Source organism: Sinocyclocheilus grahami, unplaced genomic scaffold, assembly GCF_001515645.1.
Source record: "Sinocyclocheilus grahami isolate Dianchi unplaced genomic scaffold, SAMN03320097.WGS_v1.1 scaffold1303.1, whole genome shotgun sequence".
NCBI classification, from domain to species: domain Eukaryota; kingdom Metazoa; phylum Chordata; class Actinopteri; order Cypriniformes; family Cyprinidae; genus Sinocyclocheilus; species Sinocyclocheilus grahami.
Genome location: NW_015506482.1, coordinates 185,085 through 209,357, shown reverse-complemented (window position 1 = coordinate 209,357; position 24,273 = coordinate 185,085). Strand labels below are relative to the sequence as shown.

The 24,273-nt window shown below is 39.7% G+C and overlaps 1 protein-coding gene across 3 annotated transcripts in view; it reads right to left on the bottom strand.

Annotated features, from left to right (window-relative positions):
• The window catches only part of LOC107569026 (inactive dipeptidyl peptidase 10-like), a 34,381-nt gene extending 10,747 nt beyond the window's left edge, over positions 1-23,634 (bottom strand). Inside the window, exons 1-16 of one of the 3 annotated variants that reach the window (XM_016255023.1) lie at positions 23,260-23,634; positions 16,443-16,557; positions 16,110-16,205; positions 13,229-13,270; positions 10,359-10,453; positions 8,534-8,608; positions 7,436-7,488; positions 6,811-6,892; positions 6,080-6,200; positions 5,647-5,801; positions 1,524-1,621; positions 1,330-1,453; positions 799-837; positions 617-724; positions 435-526; positions 212-259 (exon numbers count right to left, since the gene is read on the bottom strand). In XM_016255023.1, the coding sequence (XP_016110509.1) occupies positions 212-259; positions 435-526; positions 617-724; positions 799-837; positions 1,330-1,453; positions 1,524-1,621; positions 5,647-5,801; positions 6,080-6,200; positions 6,811-6,892; positions 7,436-7,488; positions 8,534-8,608; positions 10,359-10,453; positions 13,229-13,270; positions 16,110-16,205; positions 16,443-16,557; positions 23,260-23,310 (1,394 nt within the window). In that variant the 5' untranslated portion in view covers positions 23,311-23,634. The remainder of the gene's footprint in view (positions 1-211; positions 260-434; positions 527-616; positions 725-798; positions 838-1,329; positions 1,454-1,523; positions 1,622-5,646; positions 5,802-6,079; positions 6,201-6,810; positions 6,893-7,435; positions 7,489-8,533; positions 8,609-10,358; positions 10,454-13,228; positions 13,271-16,109; positions 16,206-16,442; positions 16,558-23,259) is intronic. The other 2 variants (XM_016255024.1, XM_016255026.1) reach the window with 2 other exon arrangements.
• Positions 23,635-24,273: the final 639 nt, after the last annotated feature.

Genomic DNA, 24,273 nt, shown 5'->3' with positions numbered 1-24,273 from the left:
TTTGAAGTTTGCACAAGTTGGTCTGTAGTTTTGAGATTGTGTTTATAGTTGTGAGAAAATGGTGAATTGTTTCATGAATTGTGTGTTAGCAATCAAGAAAAACTGTAATTCAGGACACAGTGTTGATGTATTTCATGAATAGGTTTTACTCTGAGGAGCGCATTTGATGAACGTTTCTGGAGGAAAGGACACAAACAGACATGAATCTCACCTGAAGAGCTGCCGGCGGGTCGAGGAGCCCTCAGTGCTCAGGAAATATCTGCATTAGAACAGACTAAGATTTATAGTGGTTTCAAAACACTGTGATCACATGTAATACAGTTAGATCACATTTGCTGATCACTTCATTATTTGATGGAAATGCGTGTTATGCTGTAGAGAGGCCTGGTGTGTATATCGTGACATATTGGGGTTCAGGTTGATGTTTTACTCACATGCTCTGGCTGTTCTCATCGTAAGCCAGAATCTGCGTCACCTCCCAGTTACCTGATGTAAGATGTCGCACCTCGTTCTGATCCACACGTGCCTACATAAACACATGAGGATATCAACAAGCTCTTGATCATGTACACAGATTCAAACGCATCTGCATCGCTCTGTCCTGCCGTATCTGTACCTGAGAGGTGAACATGGCGACGTGGTGGAAGTCTCCTCGTCCTCCCTGCTTTACCGGGACCGTCAGGAAGAAGCGGCTGCCGTCTCGTGAGAAGAACGGCTCTTGATTCTAGAGAACCAGCCAGAGATGCATTAAACTCATGTGACTGAAGATCATGATGCAAACATCTAGTGGAGATTCACCTGTTTTGAGAGCCAAACTTCTGATGTTTCCTCATGCCTCTGAAAAGAAACATCATCATCATCATCATCATGACAATGACATAGACAAATTCAGCTATAAAGCACATTATAATCTCTGCTCTGTGCTCAGTGTGTGTGTGTGTGTGTGTGTGTGTGTGCATGTTTGTGGTTTATGAGGACACAAATTTGTATAATAACATGGGTATGACATAGGTATTACAATGAGAAGGTGATTTATGAGGACATTTTCAGTGTCCCCATAATTCAAAAGGCTTATAAATAATTCAGAATGAGTTTTTTTGAAAATCTAAAAGTGCAGAAAGTCTCCTGTGAGGGGTAGGTTTAGGGGTAGGGTTAGTGTAGGGCAATAGAATATACGGTCTGTACAGTATAAAAACCATTACGCCTATGGAGAGTCCACATAAACCATAAAAACAAACCTGTGTGTGAGTGTGTGTGAGTGTGTGTTAGTGTGTGTGTGTTTGTGTGTGTGTGTGTGTGTGTGTGTGTGTATGTGTGTGATCTATGTACCTTGATGCAGGCTCCAGTGGTGGAGTCGCAGACGGTCAGAATAGAGGCGTTCTGTGCTCGGTTTAACCAGCGCACTGCTGTCTTGGTCTTACTGATCCACTTCACCATCACCACATAGTGCTCCCTACAGACACAGAGAGCATCATAGCATCGCCTGAGTCTCCACCACAGACCCAAACACACAAACTCCATACCTGAGCTTGAGTTCATCTGGTGGTGTGAGTTCAAGAGTGTGTGTCGGTCCATACAGATTGACTACAAACAGTTTCACCATGGGATTGGGCTTCCCAGCCTGCAAACACAACACGCGTGAACACTTACAGTTATAAAAACATGAACTACACAAATAACTCGATCTTTTCACTAAGGACAGATGACAAAAGGAAAGTGACTTTTCCTTCAACATACCGCCGCCCTAAAATGTCTCTAAACAATTGAGTCACACTTCAAAATGTCAGAATGTCATTCAATTAGGTAACAAGAAATCAAAGCGAGTGTCTGTATCAATCCCATCATGCATGGGTCTCAGTGGACTCCCTAACACCGCTGTACCCGGAATCACTGCACAATATTCACACTTAATCTAGTTAATTATGGGTCATTCTAAACCCCGGTAAATGGAATCCAAAACGGAATTTTGTTTCATGTTTGAATGTTGCTCATACCCGGGTTAACAATTAATGGTGTTATTCATAAACTGACGCTTCACACTGTACCTTCCTAAACGCTGGGTTAATGATCTTATTTGCAGTAACTGGACAAACGCGGCATTCGACCCGTTTACTTACAGACTCTAGCTTTGCACATCCTCATATTATATATTGTACTATACTATACTATTAAGTTCTTCCTGCATGAATTTTTGGACTATAAAGGGAAGAATGAAATGGTCACATTTTTTCCATCACCATCTGTCAGTTTTCCCCTCAAGCATTGAAACTATTGTTTGAAACTATTGTTTATGCCACATATTGACATGCCTGTGAATGAGGCGTGTGATTGGGTGTCTGTAGCTTTGAGACGTAATATTTTAACTGTATTATTTTTTCACACTGTACATGTTGAATACTACAAAAAAAACTGCTCTGGGTTAAAAGTAGGCTTTAGAAAGGCAACCCAGAATTTCCCTGTTATTTCCCCCTTTTAAAACTTCATGCTCATTTTACATCAAATAATGACGCATGTTTCTTCAATTGTCCCACCTTACAATGTGATACACCATATAGACAAAAGTATTGGGACGCCTGACTTTAATGACATCTCATTCTAAATACATAGACATCAATATGGAGTTGGTCCCCGTTAACAGCTAACAGCTTCCACTCTACTGGGAAGGCTTTCCACAAGATTTTGGAGTGCTTCTGTGGGAATTTTTGCCCATTCATCCAATAGAGCATTTCTGAGGTCAGGCACTGATGTTGAGAAGCCTGGCTCACAATCTCTGTTTCAGTTCATCCCAAAGGTGTTGGATGGGGTCGAGGTCAGGGCTCTGTGTTCTTCCACACCAAACTCCTCCAGCCATGTCTTTATGGTCCTTGCTTAGTGCACTGGGTCACAGTCATGCTGGAATAAAAAAACGCCCTTCCTCAAACGATTCCTACAAAGTTTTAAACACAGCATTGTCCAAAACGTCTCGGTATGCTGAAGCACTCAGATTTCCCTTCACTGGAAGTAAGGAGCCTAGCCTAACCCCTGAAAACAGCCCCATAGCATTATCCCTCCTCCAGCAAACTTTACAGTTGGCACAATGCAGTCAGACAAGTAACGTTCTCCAAATTCAGACTAGTGGTCGACCGAAATATCGGCAAGACCGATATATGGCATTTTTCAAATATCGGCATCGGCCTATATGTTTTTCTGTTTGGCCGATGTGTTCGAGGCGGGACTTTTATTTTTGACACACAGAGCTCACATTCTCACTCTTGATTGTTTGCTGTTACCATTTAACAGTTCTGTCTAATATGGATAGAAGTCCGTCTAATAATCAGATAGAACTGTTAAACAAAGGAATTAAAAGAAGTATTAAAGTAGAAGTATACAAAAAAGTATTAAAACGATTGCTTTTAAATCAATAGTAATAGAAAGGCGAGCATTATAATGCTTCCTCGTTTACCGTCAGCATTTAGGAAATACGCATTTATATAATTTAAACAAATCTTTGAATGTCTAATAAACATTTAATTAGTGCTGGGCAACGATTAAAAGTTTTAATCGCGATTAATCTCATGATTTTCTGCGATTAATCACATTGTTATGCACAAAATTCAATAATGAATTCAAAAATAGTGTATTGTGCACTTTTTTCATTTAAAAGTACTGCTATATGAACAAAAGTGCAATAACATTTGGTTTGCAAACACTTTAAACAAATAAGGTGCTTTTTTACAGCAGTGTTCATTTACATAGTAGCAGTTAAAATATTTCTTGAAAATCTCAACTTATAACATTAATTTAATCAAATTACCAGGGCATTAACGTTTTTATAGAAAATATTTTATAGTTTGTTATAGAAAAACAAGCTATGCTCAGAGTCCAGAGCCTCGATCATAACAGGCACTTTCCGTGTAGAGACCTGGACTCCCGCAGGACCCAGTGCAGCGCAGAACAACACTGATGGGAGTGCTGGTGCGGGCGGGTAGAGACTCGTGTGTGTGGGATGCGGGAGAATAAGGGTGTGTTCACACTAGACAATCTTAACCGTGCCCGAGCACGTCTGACCCCCAAAGCCCGGTTCGTTTGACTAGTGTGATCGCTCCGTGCTGCACTCAGGCGCGGTTCGTTTAGCCGTCCCTGGCTCGGTAGGAAGAGGTGGGCCAGAGCGCGGTTCAGTTATATATAGATCAGTGAGTGTGAGCGCTTAACCAAACTTCTGATACATGCAGCATGATAGTGTGAACATTTCTGAGCGGCAAGAGTGATAGATCTGTAAAGCAATATACTGTGAGAGGGTCGTGTGTTACCGCATCCCAAACGACTCAAAATAATAAACCACAAAGTTAACAAAACGATGCACTCCACTGTGGTGAGCGAGAGCGCTTCTCAGCTGTCTTCACATGCTATCGGAAACTTCCTATTTCCCACTTATGATTATAAAGTGGTGAGCGCTTCATGTGAAGCTTCATGTCTTAGGTCCACCCCAAATGCTCTCATTGGTTGAGACGCGTGATGACACCCATCCCAAGCCAGTACTGATCAACATCCCACCCCTCCTGTGACCCATATGGTTTGTCTGTATGTGTATTCAGAGCCAGTGAGCAACGGACTTTCATAATAATAAAAAACTATTAACTCGATAATAACGCATTAACTTGCCCAGCCCTACATTTCATTTTTTTTATTCATTTTACAAACCTCGCAGACTTAGTGGAATCCAGCTGTGAGATCTTGTGAAGTGTGCAGTTGTGTCCTGCGTGATCGCATCTATTCTGCGTGACGGTCGATCAGACAGGATTGCGCGATCGACTAACTTTAAACTCGTCATTTCAAACTATGCTGCGCTTTATCCATTTGCCCACTGTCATATTCATGTCATTTTCACTGTGTGCTGTGTGTAAAATGAGTGTTACCTTGGCTTTATTTGAAAAAATATGATTCCCAATGCTCACAAACTTCCCAGATTACCCTGTTGGTTACAGTGTTTACTTCCTTTTTATTTATATATATATTTTTTATATTTCTTTATTTGTGAAAAATACTGTAATAGGATTACAGAATCAAGAAGTTGTCATCTAAAGTATGTTTATTTGAGAGATTTTTTTTAAATAATTTTCAAATAATTTCACATTTTTTAAATATGAATTAAAATTTAAAGTAAAAATGTTGCTCTCTAAGATATCGCTCGGCCATTGAAACCCATTCATGAAGCTCCCGCCGCACAGTTTTTGTGCTGATGCTAATGCCAGTGAATGTTTGGAGCTCTTCAGCTCTGGAATCAGCAGAGCATTGGTGACTTTTATTCACCATGCACCTCAGCACTTCTCTGTGACTGTACATGGTCTTCCGCTTCATGAGTTTCTGCTGCTCCTAAATGCTTCCACTTTCCAATAATACCACTTATAGTTGAGCGTAGAATATCTGGCAGGGATGAAATTTCATGAACTGACACTGTTACTGTGATAGGTGGCATGCATGCTTGAATCACTGAGCTCTTCAGAACGACCCATTTTTTCCACAAATGTTTGAAAATGCAGACTGCATGGCTAGTGCTTGTCTTTATATACCTGGGGCAATGGATCTGATTGAAACTGCTGAATTTGATTATTAGGAGGTTGTGTACATCTGAGCATGAGGATGTGAAGGTCAAGCGCAGACACTTACCTTTGGATACGGGTACTGTTTGCCTTTAGGGTATGTAGAGCCAGTGAAAGTGGGCAGCGCCATGTTTGGCACAAGACTGTCATTCAGGACCAGAAATGCCAAGCGTTCGCCGTCAGGTGACCACCAGTGCGCCACATGCGTGTGAAGGACCTCCTCTGTGCATGTGTGTTTCCAACAAAACAAGAGTTTTAAAAACTGAATGGAAAACTGGACTTTTTATCTCTGCTGTATAAGATCTCAGAGTCAAACACAAACAGCTGAGCTTCACCACACATCTTCATCTGGAGAAACTGTGAGCTAACGTACAATCAACTTACACAAGAGAAAAATGGACAACACTTACTGTGCTAATCTGTGTCTCAAAAGAGAAAAAATGCATCATCATCATATATTTCTTAAATCTTATACAGAGATATAATAGAGCAAGTCTCACCTTCATAGAGCCAATCAGCAATGCCATTATAGATGACGCCCTCTTTCCCAGACGAGGTCAGTCGCAGCGAGTTACTCCTGACATCCGACTGATAGTAAATATTATTCTCAAATATGTACACCTACACTCACACACACACACACACACACACACACACACACACAGAAGATATTTAAAATCTCAATCATGCTCTTATTAAATCACACCATCAATTCACACTTATAGAAAATGACAGGAAGTCCAACTTTAAATACTACAACTAGACTTAAACTTGGCTGTGTTTTATTCAGTGTTATTGCATGCGCTCTGACACTCTGCTTAGACATGTGACCCGAGTTTGAATCCGGTGTGTGTCCTCAAGTCAAGTCAAATTCATTTCAAAGCAGTTTCACAGAGAGTCGTACTGTCATGTCTATAATGTATTAGTGCTGTACTACAGAGTGGGTTTTAGGGCTTGCTGATATGACAATATATAAAGATGATCCTCCAGATTTTAATATATTGTATTTATAGTGTTTTTAGCACATATATGAGCAGCTCAGTGACTCGGACGCATGTCTGTGCTTTCAAAGATATTAAGAGATGACGACTCACAAACTGGAACGAACACAAACACAATGCAAAAACGTAACTGTTAACAATTTAGTGTTATAGTCTGTCTCTCTGGAATCAACAGCTCCACTATTAAGAGTGGATAAAGAGTAAATGTGGATAGCGAAAGAAGAGCTCACCAGCTGCTGGCCCTGAACACCCCACGCCGCATGCTGCAGTTTAGAGTTCAACACCTCTGGAGGATCCAGCTGCAGAACCTCCCTACACACACACGCACGCACGCACACGCACAGACACAGACACACAGACATACAGACACAGACACAGACACAGACACGCACACACACACACAGACACCACACACACACACACACAGAGATACACACACACACACAGACACACACACACACACAGATACATATATTATAACAGTTGTAGCGTTTCTGCTGCAGTAGGTAATTGCTGGCTGATGCTGCTCATCTACTGTCTTGTTTTATGGGTGAATGTGAGCTGAATGGATCCCAGCACTCCTGTCAAACACTGATGATCAGAACATTCAACATCACGGCAGCACGTTCAAAGCGTTTCTCATTTCCACCGCTCCTTCTCTCCCATCGGCACTTATTTACTTTCATACTGTAATGAAGTACTTGGCTTCACGATATTTAAACCCTTCAGCTCATTTCACATAGTTTTGTCTAGAACACTTTCTACAGTAAATTCATGTTTAAAGACTGAATTCTATTGTGTCTGTATTCTCTGTATGTCTGTATACAGTGAGATCAATAACAGCTCTTACTCCACCTGGTGTGAATGCTGTATATGATGTAGGAGGCCGTGAACGAGTGCCGGTAAACCTACAGTCAGAAAACAACAACTGATATTAAACACAACAATCTTTAATTTAATTTACAGTTAGCTAATGAAAACCAAATCTTATTATCTTAAAAAAGAGAGAGAGAATATCAAGTGTAATCTGATCTTAAGCACAATAATTAATAGAATGAGAGTTCTTATTGAACGTTTTCTTACAATCACTTATAAATATATGTGTACAAACAAAATGTCTAATGCCACTATTGCGCTCAGCTCAATGATTCATTGTGATTTTCTTGTCTTTCAGGGACAAAACATTTCTTTAAAGGTATTAAATGTAACACTTTTCTAGGCTGCCTATGAAAGTCTGTAGATTGTTTTTTATGTAAAGGGAGAGGGTCAGTTTTTCTGGGAAAGTCCAAAAGCTGTGACACTTTGTCAAACAATCATAACAGTTAGGTTGGGTTAGATTAGGCTGTTAATTAGATTATGATCTGTTAACATGATGCTGGTGAATGCCGTTCAGTCTCTTGTGTGTTTCGGCTGATGTTCGTTCGCGTGCCTATAGTGAGTGTGAATGAGCACGAGCAACAGGTAATCGCCAGCAGAATCACTAATAACACGGGTTTTCTGATTTTTACAAACTGTACCTTTAAAGGGAGTTAACTAGTTAACAGAGGTTCGGGAGCTGGGCCACGCCCCACTCAGCCACCTCATCCAATCACCTCACTTCCCAATACGTACTTATATCAGGCCAACCCTTCAGCATGGTTCGTCTCGTTTTCCTCCTTTTCTTATCCATTAACCACCCTCAACATCCCTCTCTTCCCTTCTAGGTTGATTCGGGGGGGTCCTAATCACTTGGCCACACATAACCGAGACAACACCCCCATCCTGAGTCTCTCTGGGCCACCAACATCGGACGCCTGAATCAACCTGTTATCATCTCTTCCCCTTTTCCCATCCTTCCCTTGCCTATTCATCCCTATATTTATACAATAAAGATTACTTCCCTACTTTCGCAGTGTGGCGTGGTCCTTGCTAGTGAAATATTAAAAAGAAGTTTTATTGCAGAAAGCAGCATACCTGTTTGACATTGTAGGCAAAAAGCACATACTTCATGTCTGGGCTTATGGAGTATCTGGTGGCTTTGAAAGTATCCTGGAAAAAACATGAAATATGTTATCCTCATTACTGCATAGGGTCATAAAGATTCATATCCCAAAAACTACAGACTGTGCCTCAACGTTTCTGCTGGGAACGTCTCGTTATGAAAACCTTAAAGGGGTCATATGATGCTGCTAAAAAGAACATTATTTTGTGTATTTGGTGTAATGTATTTCAGTTTAAGGTTCAAAAACACATTATTTTCCACAGACTGTACATTATTGTTTCTCCTCTATGCCCCGCCTTTCCGAAGCGCGTCGATTTTTACAAAGCTCATCGGTCTGAAAAGCGAGGTGTGCTGTGATTGGCCAGCTATCCGGTGCGTTGTGATTGGCCGAATACCTCAAGCGTGTGACGGAAATGTTACGCCCCTCACCATACTGTGATGCTGCCCTGTCCGGCCGGAGCGACGAGACAAAAACATTAAAACCCATTATAAACCAGGCATTCGTTGCATCCAGTGGGGACATAATTACTGATTATAATGACTTATACTGTCTTTTTACACGTTGCTTCACGCCGCGTAAACATAAAACCATGTCTGCATTTGTGATCGGAGAAATGACAAACAACAAGCCCTACTCTACACTGCTCAAAACTCATGTTTGAATCGTCAGTGGCAAATCCTTTAAATATAAAAACGTACTTACAGTCTGTGAGTCAGAACAGCCGGCATTGTAGTCTACTCTCCCAGGATCAGGAAACAGTCCTCCATAAAATGTGCTGCACACATCTGAATATTTGGGTTGAACTGTTCTGGAACAGTGTTGTAAATACAACTTAACCACTGATTTCTAGTCATGTCCTCTTTTGGAAGACCAAACAAAGTAGTTTCGCTTTCACAACGAAGCACACAGCGTCACACACGGCGGGCTAGAGTGAGTGGAGGCAGGCAGGCTTGAGAACGGAGCGGCCGGCCAACCACATGTGCCACAACGAAAAACACAGCTCTTCACGACATGGCGGCGGCAACAATACTACAGCGAGAATAAAAGTTACGCCTTCTTTCTTTGCGTTTACATTTGGGCGGCGTTATGCAAATCTTCCCAGATAGTGAGGTATGTATGTGGGGGCGTGTTAGAACGAGGCGTTTTAGGGGGGCGTGGCTGACTCTTAACTTTTATAAAGAATATCTCTTTGGATTTGAGACTTTAGTCTTTGCAACTTTACAGATCTTCTTTTTGCACCAAGAGCTTGTAACACTCCAACGAGAAAGGAAAAATTGAAATAGCATCATAAGACCCCTTTAAGGTGTCATATCATGAAAAAGTTTAACTTTCATGATCTTTAGAGATAAAAGTTATAATCTATACTATAATAAATATTATAATCTGTACTATAAAAGCATTCTGTAACTTTCAGAACTTAAAACATTCCAAATGGCCATCTACTAAAACTAAACAGTTTAAAACTGCAAAAAATGACACTCTTATTAAACAATAGAGCAGCATAAAGTATAAGAGGACTGCTATATTAAGCATGTAGTTCTGTTATGAGTTATTATGTAAACGGGGTTATTTGTGCAAATTCAGCTATTATTTAGTCTTGTAGATTATATGTAAACATCGGTTAGCTGAAATAGATTATTCAGGACAGTACTAAATAAAGAAAATGACAAAATTTTTGATGATGTCTCTTATTTTTTTAATGATTAACATTGTGAATTGTGTAAATTGTGTAAGGCGTATGTAAACATATGAGCTCAACTGCATGTTCAGTGTTTGTGTGGTAAGTTTTTACTCACGAATGTGGTGTTCTTCAGCACAATCTCTGTCTCGTTTGTGAGGATGTTAAACCTGATCACATGTCCATGGTGATTTCTGTAGATCACCTCAGATTCTGGCAAAGAGAAAAAAGCAGACAGTCAATATTTAATAGCAAGTCATGTGATTAGTTTGTAATGTTTTGAAAGTTAAAATGCTCCTCTTGGAGGGTTTTTAATGTAAACACAGGCAGCTATGCGTAAATTAATGTGAACACACATCTGATTCGTCCATCTATGTCTTATTAGATTTTACAGTGTAAACACAGCTAACAGACCAGCTGCTGCTTGTCAAATGACTTGTCATGTATTTGCTAAGTCCTATTCATTTCAAAACGAGTTCTGTTTCTTTTCTGCATTTGACCTGTGCTCTCGCTTGTGTCCGATCTATCTTCAGACGGATAAACAGACAGAATGTAAAGCAGAACTGCTCATCTGTTTCACCTCGAGTTATTCATATTTATGAGCTGCATGATGGCTGTAAAGGTACATTTCCAGTCTGAGAGTCACACGGAGCTGCTATTGACTGCAGTGAGGAAAAGCAGACGGTGAAACATTAATAAAGCTCTCAGTTTCCAGCTCTAAACCGGAACAAAACTCTGAGTGCTGAAAGCAGAAAGCATCTGGTGAACTGACACACCTGATTTAATGCTGAAAGCTCGAGGAATGAAAACGGCTAAAGTCAGGAGATCTTTGCTGTTGTTTCAGGACTGTTGAGTAATTTGTAGTCCATCATAAGGCTAGATGAAGGGCTGCTCAGAATAATGCTGATTAATGTTTTTACAGCACAAACATTTGTCTAAAAGGCTACTTTTCCTGCGATGGTATTTTACATTTGAAGATTAATTTTACGCGAAGAAATACATTCAAACAACAGCAGACTTCACTCACACTTCTTTTACACAACCACTGATAAACAGATCACGGATCTGTAAGGTCCGTGCACATGGCCCAAGGAAGGTATCCAGTGGCGGATGAAGGTTTCTTGCGTGTTCGGTCTTTTCAGCGCGCAGAGTTATTCAATTTAGGTTTAACTCAATCTGACTCCATTTTAGTATGAACTCGAATTTAGGTTGAAAGGCAAATTTGGTTGTTATTAATCAGCGGTTCTTCTAGACCCCCTTTGTCTAGACCCCGACAGCTGATAGCTTCATACAATTTAATTAACTCTCAAAGTATTAATCAGCGGTTCTTCTAGACCCCCTTTATCTAGACCCCGACAGCTAAGTTAGCTTCGTACAATTTAATTAATTCAGAAATCATATACATGGTTACCGTAACTGAGTACAACTTAAACTATAAGATCAAGCGGTTAGTCCTAGATTTAGAATCTCACCTGATGCGCCCCATGCTTCATCTAATCCTGAGATCTAATGTGCACTTAACCCTAGACGCAGATTTGCGGAAACATAAGCCTTCACTTAATCTACTTGAGGCGCTGACCCTTTTGCTGTAATCCTTTAAATACAAAACCAAGATAAGACATCCTCCAAATGGAGGTGTGTAATTTACATTAACCCAGGTCCCAGACCTGGGTGGTCTACACCTTAATGGGAACAAAAGGTAATTTGCATGGAATTACCCTCTACAGTAATCAAAGTATCTTTTAACTCTTAGGATCTGGATTATCTTTTAGTAAGATTACGACCATTGTACCACTCGCCCTGAAACTATTCAAATGAAACCAAACATGACTGTAAATCTTATTTGCATTCATATAGAACATTATATTCTTGACCACTCTGAGTGAGCTGCGTGAAGAGAAGGATGGGTGAGGGGAAGGAAGGGGATGAGGAGGAACCAATGCATATGTGAGAGAGGCGTTTCCTTCACCACTCGTCTGTGGGGTGTCTTGAAGATGCCAGTGTATTGTTTGTTTCTCAGGAGATCAAAGTATCTGAGTTTCTTTTATCCTTACAGATCTGATGTGCGAGCTGCTGTTAAATGGCACAAAGATACCTGAGTGAGAGCTGAATTAAGCTGAGAGGTTCTAGAAGAAGAAACAGTTTGTCCAGAAGAACAGCTGCATCTCATTGTCAGCAGTCAGACAACAGTCTCTATTCAACAGCAGCACAACACTGAAGCATTTATGACTCCATAGTTTGATTCAGCGTGAGACAGGAGAACCCCTGCTATTAAATATTTATTCTCTCGTGCTCTGCAGATGTGATGCGTTCTGAGGGTCACGTGCTGAATGCTCACGAGAGGGCGATATGCATGCTCTCAGAGTAACGTCAGACTGAGCTGCATCACATCCACGCGGGGGGTGCTGAGGGGGTGCTAGATCATTGGCAGGGGCAGCTGGGCAATTAATAGTAAATATGATCAAAAGATGTTGTTATTATTATTAATAATAATAATAATAAAATAGCCTAAATCGCCCACTCGATATTTTAACATTTTATTACCTGATTATTTGGCTCATCACAATTTGATTAAAAAATTTGTTTTATGAAATTGAACAAGTAGCCTTAAGATCAGTCAGTTCCCAAAGATTTTTATACAGTCCACCTAAAATTCACTGAACAAGCATTTCGGAATGTGAGTCAAAGGCAATATGACATCAAAAGGCACTGGGGATATATTTACTTGGTATTTACGGTCTCAAACCAGAGCCTTCTCTCTCTGTGTATTGATGGCCAAATGTACCAAGCTGCTGTTTCGGGCATCGCCACAGCTGCTTCTCAGATATATAGTGTAGGAGAAAGGACAAAGATCTCTCACATGATCTCTCATGGAAATGAGTAGGGCCGGTATATGGCGGTTCACTCTGACATTAATTTAGATTAATATGCGCTATAGATGTGCATATCAAGTGTTTATGAGAAGTGTGGGAGTATTATTGCGCTTACTGCATGACATGGAGGTGCCCACGCAATCCCTTGCATTTTTTCCTGCGGAAAGAACTTAGAATAGGTTACTCCATCATTTTTGGTCATAAGAATAGCCTAATAGGCTACATCATTCGTAAAAAAAAAAAACTTTCTGCTTTTATTTACATACACTCACAATAACAACAAAATGTTGAGCTTTTGTAAAATAGAGAAAAATAAACAGGATTTTTCTGCCAGTCTCCGTGAAATGGAGCGCGTCACAACAATGAACCACCTACTTGCCTCACAAAAAATAAATCAATGAAAAAAAATATATCTTGAAATGTCTACTACTGAACGAACCAATTAAAAAAAACTCTAATTATGTAGTCCGTATAAAAATGTGCATTTCCATTACTGTGAAGATGACGAGTCCGCATCGGCATTCGGTAACTTCATCTTTGCAACCGACACTCACTGAAAGCACTAGTTTATTAATAAATAATTAAAATGTCTTCTTTTCCCCGGGCACATTCATAATCATTAATTTTGCCGTACTTTGTGGCAAGCTTTATGCATACGCTTGAGCACAAAATATAGACTACACGCCTATATGCCTAAAGGATGGTTTAGTAGGTTATTATATTAATCAATTAAATATAAACGTGCGACTAGTTGACTAGAAAAATCTTTAGTCGGGGGCAGGCATACTTGGCACAAGGAACCGATCCATTTTTAAAATTAAATGCTATGCCATTATGACAAGTGCAACTGCAAATCACGTCACGCTGCATTGCATGAGTTATGCATGCGTTATGAGTCAAATGCTTTTATTTTATTTCATTTTTTGGGGGTGCTATGTGGGTGCTTTGGACTTTCTTGGGGGTGCTGAAGCACCTGCTAGCCCCTCCCTAGCGCCGCCCATGCATTCATGGCTAAGACTCATTGAAGAACAGTTTTAAGCTGAAGTCTGGAGTGACTGCAGGACGCTGATAAACACAGATCTGTCTGGAAGAGAAGCAGGAGCTGAAGGATTCACTGCATCACACACTCACAATGAAATATTCATGCTGCTGCTGCCAGGGTAAGACCTGAGATCCCCTTCCCCCATCCTGTTACCATAGCAACTACCACATCCACCACTCAGACACACACACACACACACAATGCCAAGGCCTGTGATGCCCGGTATGGCAAAAATGTTTCAGTGTAACTAGACAGTATTCACAAATCTGAAAGTTCAAGTTTTCAAAGTCACATCATCAGATGCTTTCACACACTCCATGAATTATTCAAACACATTCACTTCCTACATGCTGGCCCAACTATTTCTACCACGTGACGTCTCATTTGTTCTTATGATGCAGGAAATAGTATTTGACTTAGCCTTCAATTAGGAATGAGCACTAACAGGAAGTTCACATTGTGTTAAACTGACACACTCCCCACTTACAGCCTCATAGAGACAAAAATATGGAAAAATGTCAAATCGTTGTGCTCCTGCACAGTGTCCTGCAGGAAGCTTCAAAGTGTAAAAAGTGTAGACGGAGACCTGGAGAGGCCTACAAGCCACAGTGTCTCGCACTCAGTGTGAAATTTGGAAGACTGGTGATGATCTGGGGGAGCTTCAACAAAAAATGGAATCTGGCACATTCGTCTTTAATCAATTCATTTATTTATGTATATGTATATATGCCACTCTCCAGGTTAGTGGCTTAAAATCTGTCTGTAAAATGCAAAGTGCATTTCCCACTTTGGATGTACAGAATTTCTAATTAAAAAGTCTACACACATTTCTAGGGGTGTAACGGTACACAAACATGACGGTTAGGTACAGTTTTGGTACAGCAGGGGCAAAAACTTTTTTTTTTAATTAAACAGTGGTTTACTGAACCAATTGCTTTTTCTTTAAATAAACTCAGTTATAATTACAATTTTCTTAGCGATAAAAATCTACCTCAGCTTATGCTCTAAAACTATGATCCTATGATTTACATTAGGCCTACTATGAGGTTACAGTTAACAACAGAGCCCAAACTTAAATTTAAATACTATTTATTTTTAAATATAACAAGCAACACTCAACTTTAAAAAAAACTGTATGCTAACATGTAAATTGCACATAATGCAGTTTTTAAATTAACTTCTAAATTATAAAAATTCTATTTGTTGTTGAAATATATTCATTTACACAGCGAAATGCTCTTCTCTAGACTTCATTTATTGCGCACTTACGAGCTGTGGAGACTGAGGACTTCCTGAGGAGGTAAAATGCTATGTGACATTTTGTTTGCAAGCTGTTTTATTGCCGTGAGGCATGAGATGTTCATTCATGTTTATTTTGTGTTAAAACTAGTAAAGAGGAAGAGATGATCGCGCTGCCGTTTGAACTGAGGCGTTTATTCAGCGATCTGTTGCGCCACATCAAAGAGCGCCAAAACGGCATTTATTGTTTCCTGAAAAAAAGGACATAATTTGAAAGATGAGACTTTGTTTCTTATCAAGAGTAACAATATATAAAACTGGAAGTTTCCAATGAAATTTTCGGTACGAATACGTGTACCATTACACCCCCACACATTTCCACTGATTTCTTCTGCGTTCTCTGATGCAGAGCGCTGCTGCGGCTGCACAATCGCTTAAAATTGTTAGTCTATGTTTGTGGTCTCAAACGTTTCAGATAAATCTGAAGAGCATTTAAAAAAAACTACTTTTGATGGAAAATGTACATGTCAGACAGATGGTTTCTTCTCGTCCAAATTAGTGATTTATAATGTTTATTGCTCAGTGTCTGCGGTCATGATCAATCATCCTCTGCGATCAGCTGTGCTTAAGAGCTCATGATGGTGTACAGATGATTAATGAATGAGATCCATTAGAAATTAACGATGCATGTGGCTCTGTGGTCGTATCGTCTTACCGTTGATCCAATGAGCTTCAGGGTCGTGCACGTAGAAATCTGTGCTGAAAAGATCCTCCACCGTCAGCTTGGTGTCGCTGCCAGGTTGCGTATCGACTATCACACAAACAGACAGACAAGAGCACCAGGTCAGTAACGGAGATGCTGCAGGCGTCACGTAACAAACGGCAGATTGAGTAATGCCGCTCACATTGCTGCTGGCCTAATGCTCGAGACTTTCACAATGCAAAAATCTCAGGTAGGACCTGGAGAGTTGTGAACACGAGCACTGTGAGAAAATCACAATGAATGAGGATGAACTTGTACCTCATCATTATGGGTTTGCTGTAGTACCTGGAGTGAGGAGGATCACAGACATAGTGATGAGAGAACAGACCACCAGAATGACCAGCAGAGCGATGGCGATCCCCTTCCAGTTCCTCTGAGGTGGACTCATTCCCGCCAGGTCCTTCAGGAAACACAAACACACACAAACACCTCAGTTCTTCAGCTGCCACAGAAATCAATGCAAGAATGTCGAGGTTTAACATCTAGTAATGACATGAGTGAGTAATACTAAAGGTTTCATTTGTACTGAATTTTTTCATTTGAGTTAATTTGTACTCAATGAGGGACAAGTCTAAATGATCTGGGAAACAGAAGCACGTCTCATGTGAGCTAGTTAATTTGGAGTCATGATTTCTGTCGAGATGTTCTGTCATGATTCCCGGAGCTTCAGCACATGGACAAAATGCTTTCTGCTCCAACTCTAGTCATTCATCAACTTCTCAAACCTTCACTTTCATGAAGGACTGTAAACACTGTACAGGCACATTTCTGCTCACTGATGACAACTAATGCCTTCCCGTCTTTCGGCAAACATGTTCCTCCTGGTTTAGAGGCTGAAAGGAGTGGTCAGAGAGCATTGAATGTAATAAAACACAAGCGAGGCGATATAATAGAGACAGTTCAGGCTAACAGTGGAATTTGACATCAGAGTGACCAAACGAAAGCTCCTGAATCAGAAGAGCAAACCAATCCTGTTTTAAAGGACAGTCATATTTAGATCTTGTACATAATGTCTTCAGTCAATGATAATCGCCATCAAAGTCCTCATGTACCTGCAAACTCTTCGACCTTACAGCTCTCGCTCTCTGTCTGCAGAACAGGTGAAAGGGTTAAACAACGTGATGTGGTGATTTGCTGAATTTCAGTTGAGAGCAATAATACAAAAAAACAAAAAAAACAATGAACTGATGAAAATGAACTCCTCAGACCTTGGCTGTGATCGTCTGCACACGTGTATAAAGACAGAGAAATCGCTGCTCGCTTTGACCTCGCCGAGGGCACATTTAGGATGGTCAGAGGACGAACAGATTCACCGAACCATCATTCATCTCTCAACATGAGCAGCAGATCTCAGGTTCCTCTCACTGCGTTCCTTCACACGCCACCAAACACCATAATCAATACAGAAGACATGTGTGCACATGAACCGCTCAAAAACCATACACATATCCACGTAAGCAAACGTTAGCAATGTCACTGTGCAAAATACTCCTAACGTGTGTCTGTAAAGGTCTGTGCATGTCAGGATTATAAAATCATCCGGACATCAGGGGCCTATTGCATAAACTTCACTGTGTCTTAAGATCTACTCTGAGCAACTGAGTATCTCTTACTTTTCAGATTCAAATTAGACCAATCTACGCTTTTTGTTATGTAACTGGCTTTAAAAAAGAAGTTATGTCCAATCTTAAAAATGTTTTTTGATGACTTGCTTGTGAGACTATAGTCTTAGCATTATATGCGACCGGCCACTGAACACAACATCTGGAAACCTCTACAATCTACAGACAGTACAAGTGTTTTCACAGTAAAATGCAAAGCTTCCGCATGTACAAGACACAATGCATTCCTGTGGGATGAACATTTATCTGACAGCAAACCAAAGTTTTTGAGTGTGTTGATTATTACATACAGTACATCAGAGCATGTGGCGGCACAAAACACACAGAATTAAAGGCACGGATGTTGTTGTGCTGTTGTCTTTCATGTCACACATATTTGAGCACAAACCTGAAAAACACAGGCCTAACCCGTGATTAGTGAGCTATATACAGTATATATATATTTAGAGAGAGAGAGAGAGAGAGAGAGAGACAGAGCTATAATGCAGTAATGAAACACATCGTTATTTCATATCCCACACACAGACACTGAATTGCAGTGACATTTCTCAGAGCGCTGTGCTGTTTTTAGATGTAGTTTTATGGTTCCCTGCGTCTGACATCATAATGTTATTGTGTGCTTTCATTTTCAAGAGAGAACAGAGAAACTAATACATAATGAATGTGAACCGATGCTAATGGTGTTTGTGAAGGCATCATAATGTCAAATACATTCATTGAGCTGATGTCAGAGGTCCAGCCGCATCAGTGTCGCCCTAAAACTTACAGCACTGAACATCATCTGACATTTACAAATGTAGCAACATTAATAATACATTTTTGTCACCAAATCTCACATTTCTATTCCATTACTTCAATGTGAAACAGGATTTGCAGAAGCATTCAGATCCTCATCTCATTGTACTCTGAGTTGGACTCATTTAATTATCTGATGTAGGGATGCTCATATTGACCGTTTAACCGTTAACCGAAAGTTAGAAATTTGACCAATTAATACTATCAGTTAAACAGTTTAAAAGTATTTTTTTCCAAGTATTTTTTTTAAGTTTGCTGCATTGTTAAAGAAAAATATTCTATACATATTTTTTAACTCACAGGGACGTGTTTTTATATGCAACCAACCAATGTGTCATCTTAATTAGTTCATTATTTAAGTGAAAAATATTTTGTGTAGGCCTATTTATTTTATTATTTTTATTTATATTGTTTTATTCTGTTTTTCTTTGTTCTCAGAAGCGCTGCAGGTGTATTTTTAATGGGCACAGACACTCGTTCATTCTATTATTTATTTAATACTAATTTAATATTAAAATCTTATCAGTTAACGTTAATGTTTGGATAACGAGCGGCGGTTGTCGGTCGGGAAAATGAACCGAAATGATCATCTCTAATCCGATATAGAACATTTATTTCTAAGCATCAAAAGAAAACAATTAATTTTAACATAGTTTTTCAACATATTTTTGAGAGGAATACTATTGTTATTTGCTGAAAGGTGAAGTGTCAGGATTAGCAGATCAGGGACTCGTCGTGTTACTGTAACGGTGGGGTTTTGTGTATGTTCATGTTTCCCTCATGTGATCTTGCCATCTGCTCCTCTTGAGGTGAGTTCTGACATCAAATACTGCGAGAGCTCTAGAGAGCAGACGCTCCTGATGCTTTCGAATCGCTCTCGCGTACTTTGATGTCACACACTCGCCTGCCTGCAAGTGATAATTCACCCAAAAACTAAATTTCTGTCATTCTCTCTCCCTCGTGTCGTTTGTGTTTCTTTCTGTAGCAAAACACACAAGAAGATATTTGAGGAATGTTTCATCTGTTTTTGTGCATGCAATTTTCAAAAAGAACAAATGATGTGAGAAATGGATTAATTCAACTCCAGGGGTTTAAGCCAAGTTTTCGGAATCTACATCCTAACAATGAATGAACGGAATAGATTCCCATATTTTGTGTTTATTTCATATCAGACATCCCTCCTCTCCCGGCGTCTCCCGCATATCGATAGCGGCTCCCTGACGCTTTCAAATTATATACAGTATCCTGTAAATCGAGCGAGAGACAGGATCTGTGTTTAAGACTAAACGCCATTGTGCATAAAAATACCACAGAAAGAAAGTTAGTCAATATCACATGAAGAGTGCCAATTTTCACCTCTAAAATCTGCATGATTACAAATGTGATTTTATCTAACAGTTCAATAAACAAGAAGGTAATATTATGAGAGTTACGTTTTAGACACTATATTGCCTGTTTTTGCCTTATTTTGCCAACAAAATAATTCCAAACACATCCACAGCGCTGTTTTGTGTCTCTGAGCAACATGACAGTGATTCGTTCCTGAATGAATCAACCGTTTAAATGATTCGGTTCAGTCGCAATGACTCACTTATTAACAGTGACTTGCTGCCACCTGCTGGCGGTTTTTCGTTTTTAAAAATAATTTTTAATTCAATGTTTTATTCAATGTTTTATGTTTAAGATAACAAAATATTATTTATGCATTTGTAACTGCAGGTTAAATGCATTCATGTCCCTCTGTGTGGGAAACTCCTCCCATGCAGCTTCTGTGTTTCCTCTGCATTGCAAAGATGAATTTTGATACTGATATCATTTGTTTGGTAACAGCCCAAATGTCTTTTATTTTAATTGACTGATTAAATGTAAGAATTTGACTTAAAAGATGATGCACACTTTTAGAAGAAAAGAAAAGGCTTTACAAAGGTAAAAATGCCCATAAAATGTAAAAATCAATTTAAACTTATTGGAACAGATTAATTTCTATCACTGCTGTGAACTGACCAGCACACAGAATATGAAGGATATCAAAAACACGTTTCACACACACACGCACACACACACTCACACCAGAACGTATAGGGACATTTAAGAGGGTTTATTCTCCAAATAACTCTAATTTCATGTTGCAGAAAAATGTGTTTAAAATTGTGTATGGTCTCTTCTTGTTCTAAGTTATCTTCCTCTCCACTGATGTTTGCCTCACAAAAGCCACAAAGCCTTCCAAGAAGACAGTGAAGGCTCGTGTCACGCTTGAGCTTTAGTTAGGCTGAAACTTGAAAGTTAAGTTGCACGACATAAATGCAATGTTTAGGTATTATTATTTTAATTTATGCCTTAGTTTGAGTTTGTACTGTTTACCTTTTTTAAAATAATGTGAAATTTCTTTTTGTATTTTTATTTATTTAAATGTTTTATTGATATACAAACCCGATTCCAAAAAAGTTTGGACACTGTACAAATTGTGAATAAAAACAGAATGCAATGATGTGGAAGTTTCAAATTTCAATGTTTTATTCAGAATACAACATAGATGACATATCAAATGTTTAAACTGAGAAAATGTATCATGTAGCTCTCATGAAATCCAAAATGAGCCAATATTTGGCATGACATTTCAAAATGTCTCACTTTCAACATTTGATATGTTATCTATATTCTATTGTGAATAAAATATAAGTTTATGAGATTTGTAAATTATTCCATTCCTTTTTTTACTCACAATTTGTACAGTGTCCCAACTTTTTTGGAATTGGGTTTGTATTTGTATTTGCATTTTGAATGCAATTTGGCAATTAAATGGGTTTAGTTTTCACGGTTATTAATGAATGCAATTTCAACAATAAACATTTAAATTTTTCTAAAAAGAAAACAAATTAGTTGTTTATTTTAAGAGATATTTCTTATTATCTCTTGTATATTTAGTATTGCTCTTTAATAAAGAAAAAATACTTCTTATCCGATTACTCGATTAACCGATGGAATAATCTGTAGAATACTCGAATACTAAAATAATCGATAGCTACAGCTCTATTCAGAACGTTACTGAACACTTTCCAGTATTCTTTCAGCCTGACCAGTTATAGAAAAACCGAAGTGTGTGTTTGAGAGACTAGGCTTTGTGCCGGTAGAAGAACCATTTTCACGCAGATTTCTTCCATTGAGGCTTGAGAAACATGATCAAAAGCTCAAATCTTACTAATCAGCGTATGCTCATCATCGGATGAAGAAAAATACGTTGGTGTGATGTACAGCGACTGATCATCCCTGCCGTGAATAGCACCAAAGGAATGAATTATTTATATTCTTGTTTGCACTGAGCATTCGTGTTGGAAACATTCATGAAAGAATCTTAACAGTTGCCTCTGCCAGTCAATCATTCCAATAAATGCCACATTTTGTACATTAAAATGTCCATAATTAAAGCAATCATGGTTGTGCATCAGAAGGCCAGCTGTGAAAATGAAGACTAAAAAGCATTTTCAATTAAAAAAAAGAACAAAGCTGCATCTTTTGATCTGCACTAAATTTTTTAAATTTAGAATAGCTGAATTTCAGGTACTGTACGCTATATCAAACTAGCAGAAAATGTGTTTCTCTTTCACCGTTCTGCAAGAGCGTGTGAGAGACACCAGCGATGAACGTGATGAAGACACAAGCACAGCTGTCAAACACAAACACCCTGCAGCGACGCGTCTGCACGACTGGACTCCACAGATGAAACACACTCAGCTGCTTATTTGGGTTACAAACGTTTGCCATAAAAACCACGTTAACACTGAATAAAAATACCACAAAAGAACAAACTGTGATTGATGATGAACGAATGAAGCATCTCTGTCTGTGTGCCCTCACACTTTTACCTTTTATATGAGGCAGTGTGGATAGTTATATAAAACAAAAATATTACAATATATATATAACACAAACTATTTTCAAAGAAGATAAAATTGTATAAATACTAAACATGCAGATGTTATGATTTTATTTGAACTGTCAGACAACATGGAATATGTGTACTTCTGGATGATGACATCACTGAATCATCGATGAACCGACTTTAGCTGGAATTTTTGTTATTGTCTTCTTGCATTATTGACAAACTATTTAAAGCTGCTTTGACACAATCAGTATTGTATACAGCGCTTTAGAAATAAAGCTGACTTGGCTTCTGTCGTCGGACATCTGTTATGCAAAATGAACAAAAATGAAGGAGTACTAATGAAACGAACAGCGATACAGCAGGTAGTTGGGATGAACCCTTCCCTTTAAACATTCATATAGATTCCAAACTAAAACCTTTCACACATTATGCGACAGTAACCCGAGACTGGAGTTTTAACGCAGTCATCAGCAGCACCTGCCCGACACGCGTCGCTCTTCATCCAGCGTCCTCTCGTGCTTGAGCTCGCATCACTGCATCACTGCGGCCTGAACAGGTCCATTAGTCACGGGACTAATGCACACACATAATACACAGCGGAGCTGCTTTATATCTTCTGCATGTACACCGAAAGCTGACGGTGATGTCACGGACAGAACGGGCACGGGCGTTGCGTTCGCCTGCGCGCGATCCATTACCTGATACTCACCGGATTCGGGGAATAAACGTTACAAATAAGAGAAAATGCGGACAAACGTATTTTTGTAAACACTGTGTAACGTATGAAGATGCCGTTCGTTACCTCGTCCTGCGGATTCGGTCTCTGGCTTTGCTGCTCTTTGGTGGCCGTCATGGTTCCCGCTTCAGATGTCGCCGAGAGATCCCAAAAATACCCGAAATGGTGATTCTAACGCCGTGTCAGGACCGAAGACCCGCTCCTCCGTTTGCTCTTCGGTGTCCGTGGAGGAGCGCGCGGCGTCTGGGGCACTCCACCGCAGCAGCGCGCGGACAGCTAAAGGCGAGCGTGATCGAGTGTTGCGCACGATGTTCTGATTCTGATCTCTGTCGAATTCAAGCTGACTGCAAAGAGAGGATGAAAGAGCGGCGGACTGATGCTGAGCTCCAGGGGCGGAGGATTCGCCTTGATGACGCGCGAGCCCGACACCACAGACAGACAGACAGACAGACAGACAGACAGCAGACAGACAGACAGACAGACAGACAGACAGATAGACAGACAGATGACAGATAGACAGACAGATGACAGATAGACAGACAGACAGATAGATGACAGATAGACAGACAGACAGATGACAGATAGACAGACAGACAGACAGACAGACAGACAGATAGATGACAGATAGACAGACAGACAGACAGACAGACAGACAGACAGATGGACAGACGACAGATAGACAGATAGATGACAGATAGACAGACAGACAGATAGATGACAGACAGACAGATAGACAGACAGACAGACAGACAGACAGACAGATAGATGACAGATAGACAGACAGACAGATAGACAGACAGACAGACAGACAGATCAGACATCAAATAAATCGAGGCAATTCCAGCAGCTGCTTTAAAACATGCTGCCTCGAGCAGTTCCAGCATCATGACTGACATCTGAATGACATCCATCACCTAAACTACCACCAACTAAAGCAAACTCCCCGACAGACTGAGCGCTTCTGCAAAGACAGTTTGGTCATTTATACATATTACAACCAAATGCATTACTGAAATAATCAGGTAATGTCAACATGTTTATATAAAACCTGAATTCAAGTGTACAGAACCAAAGTCAAGA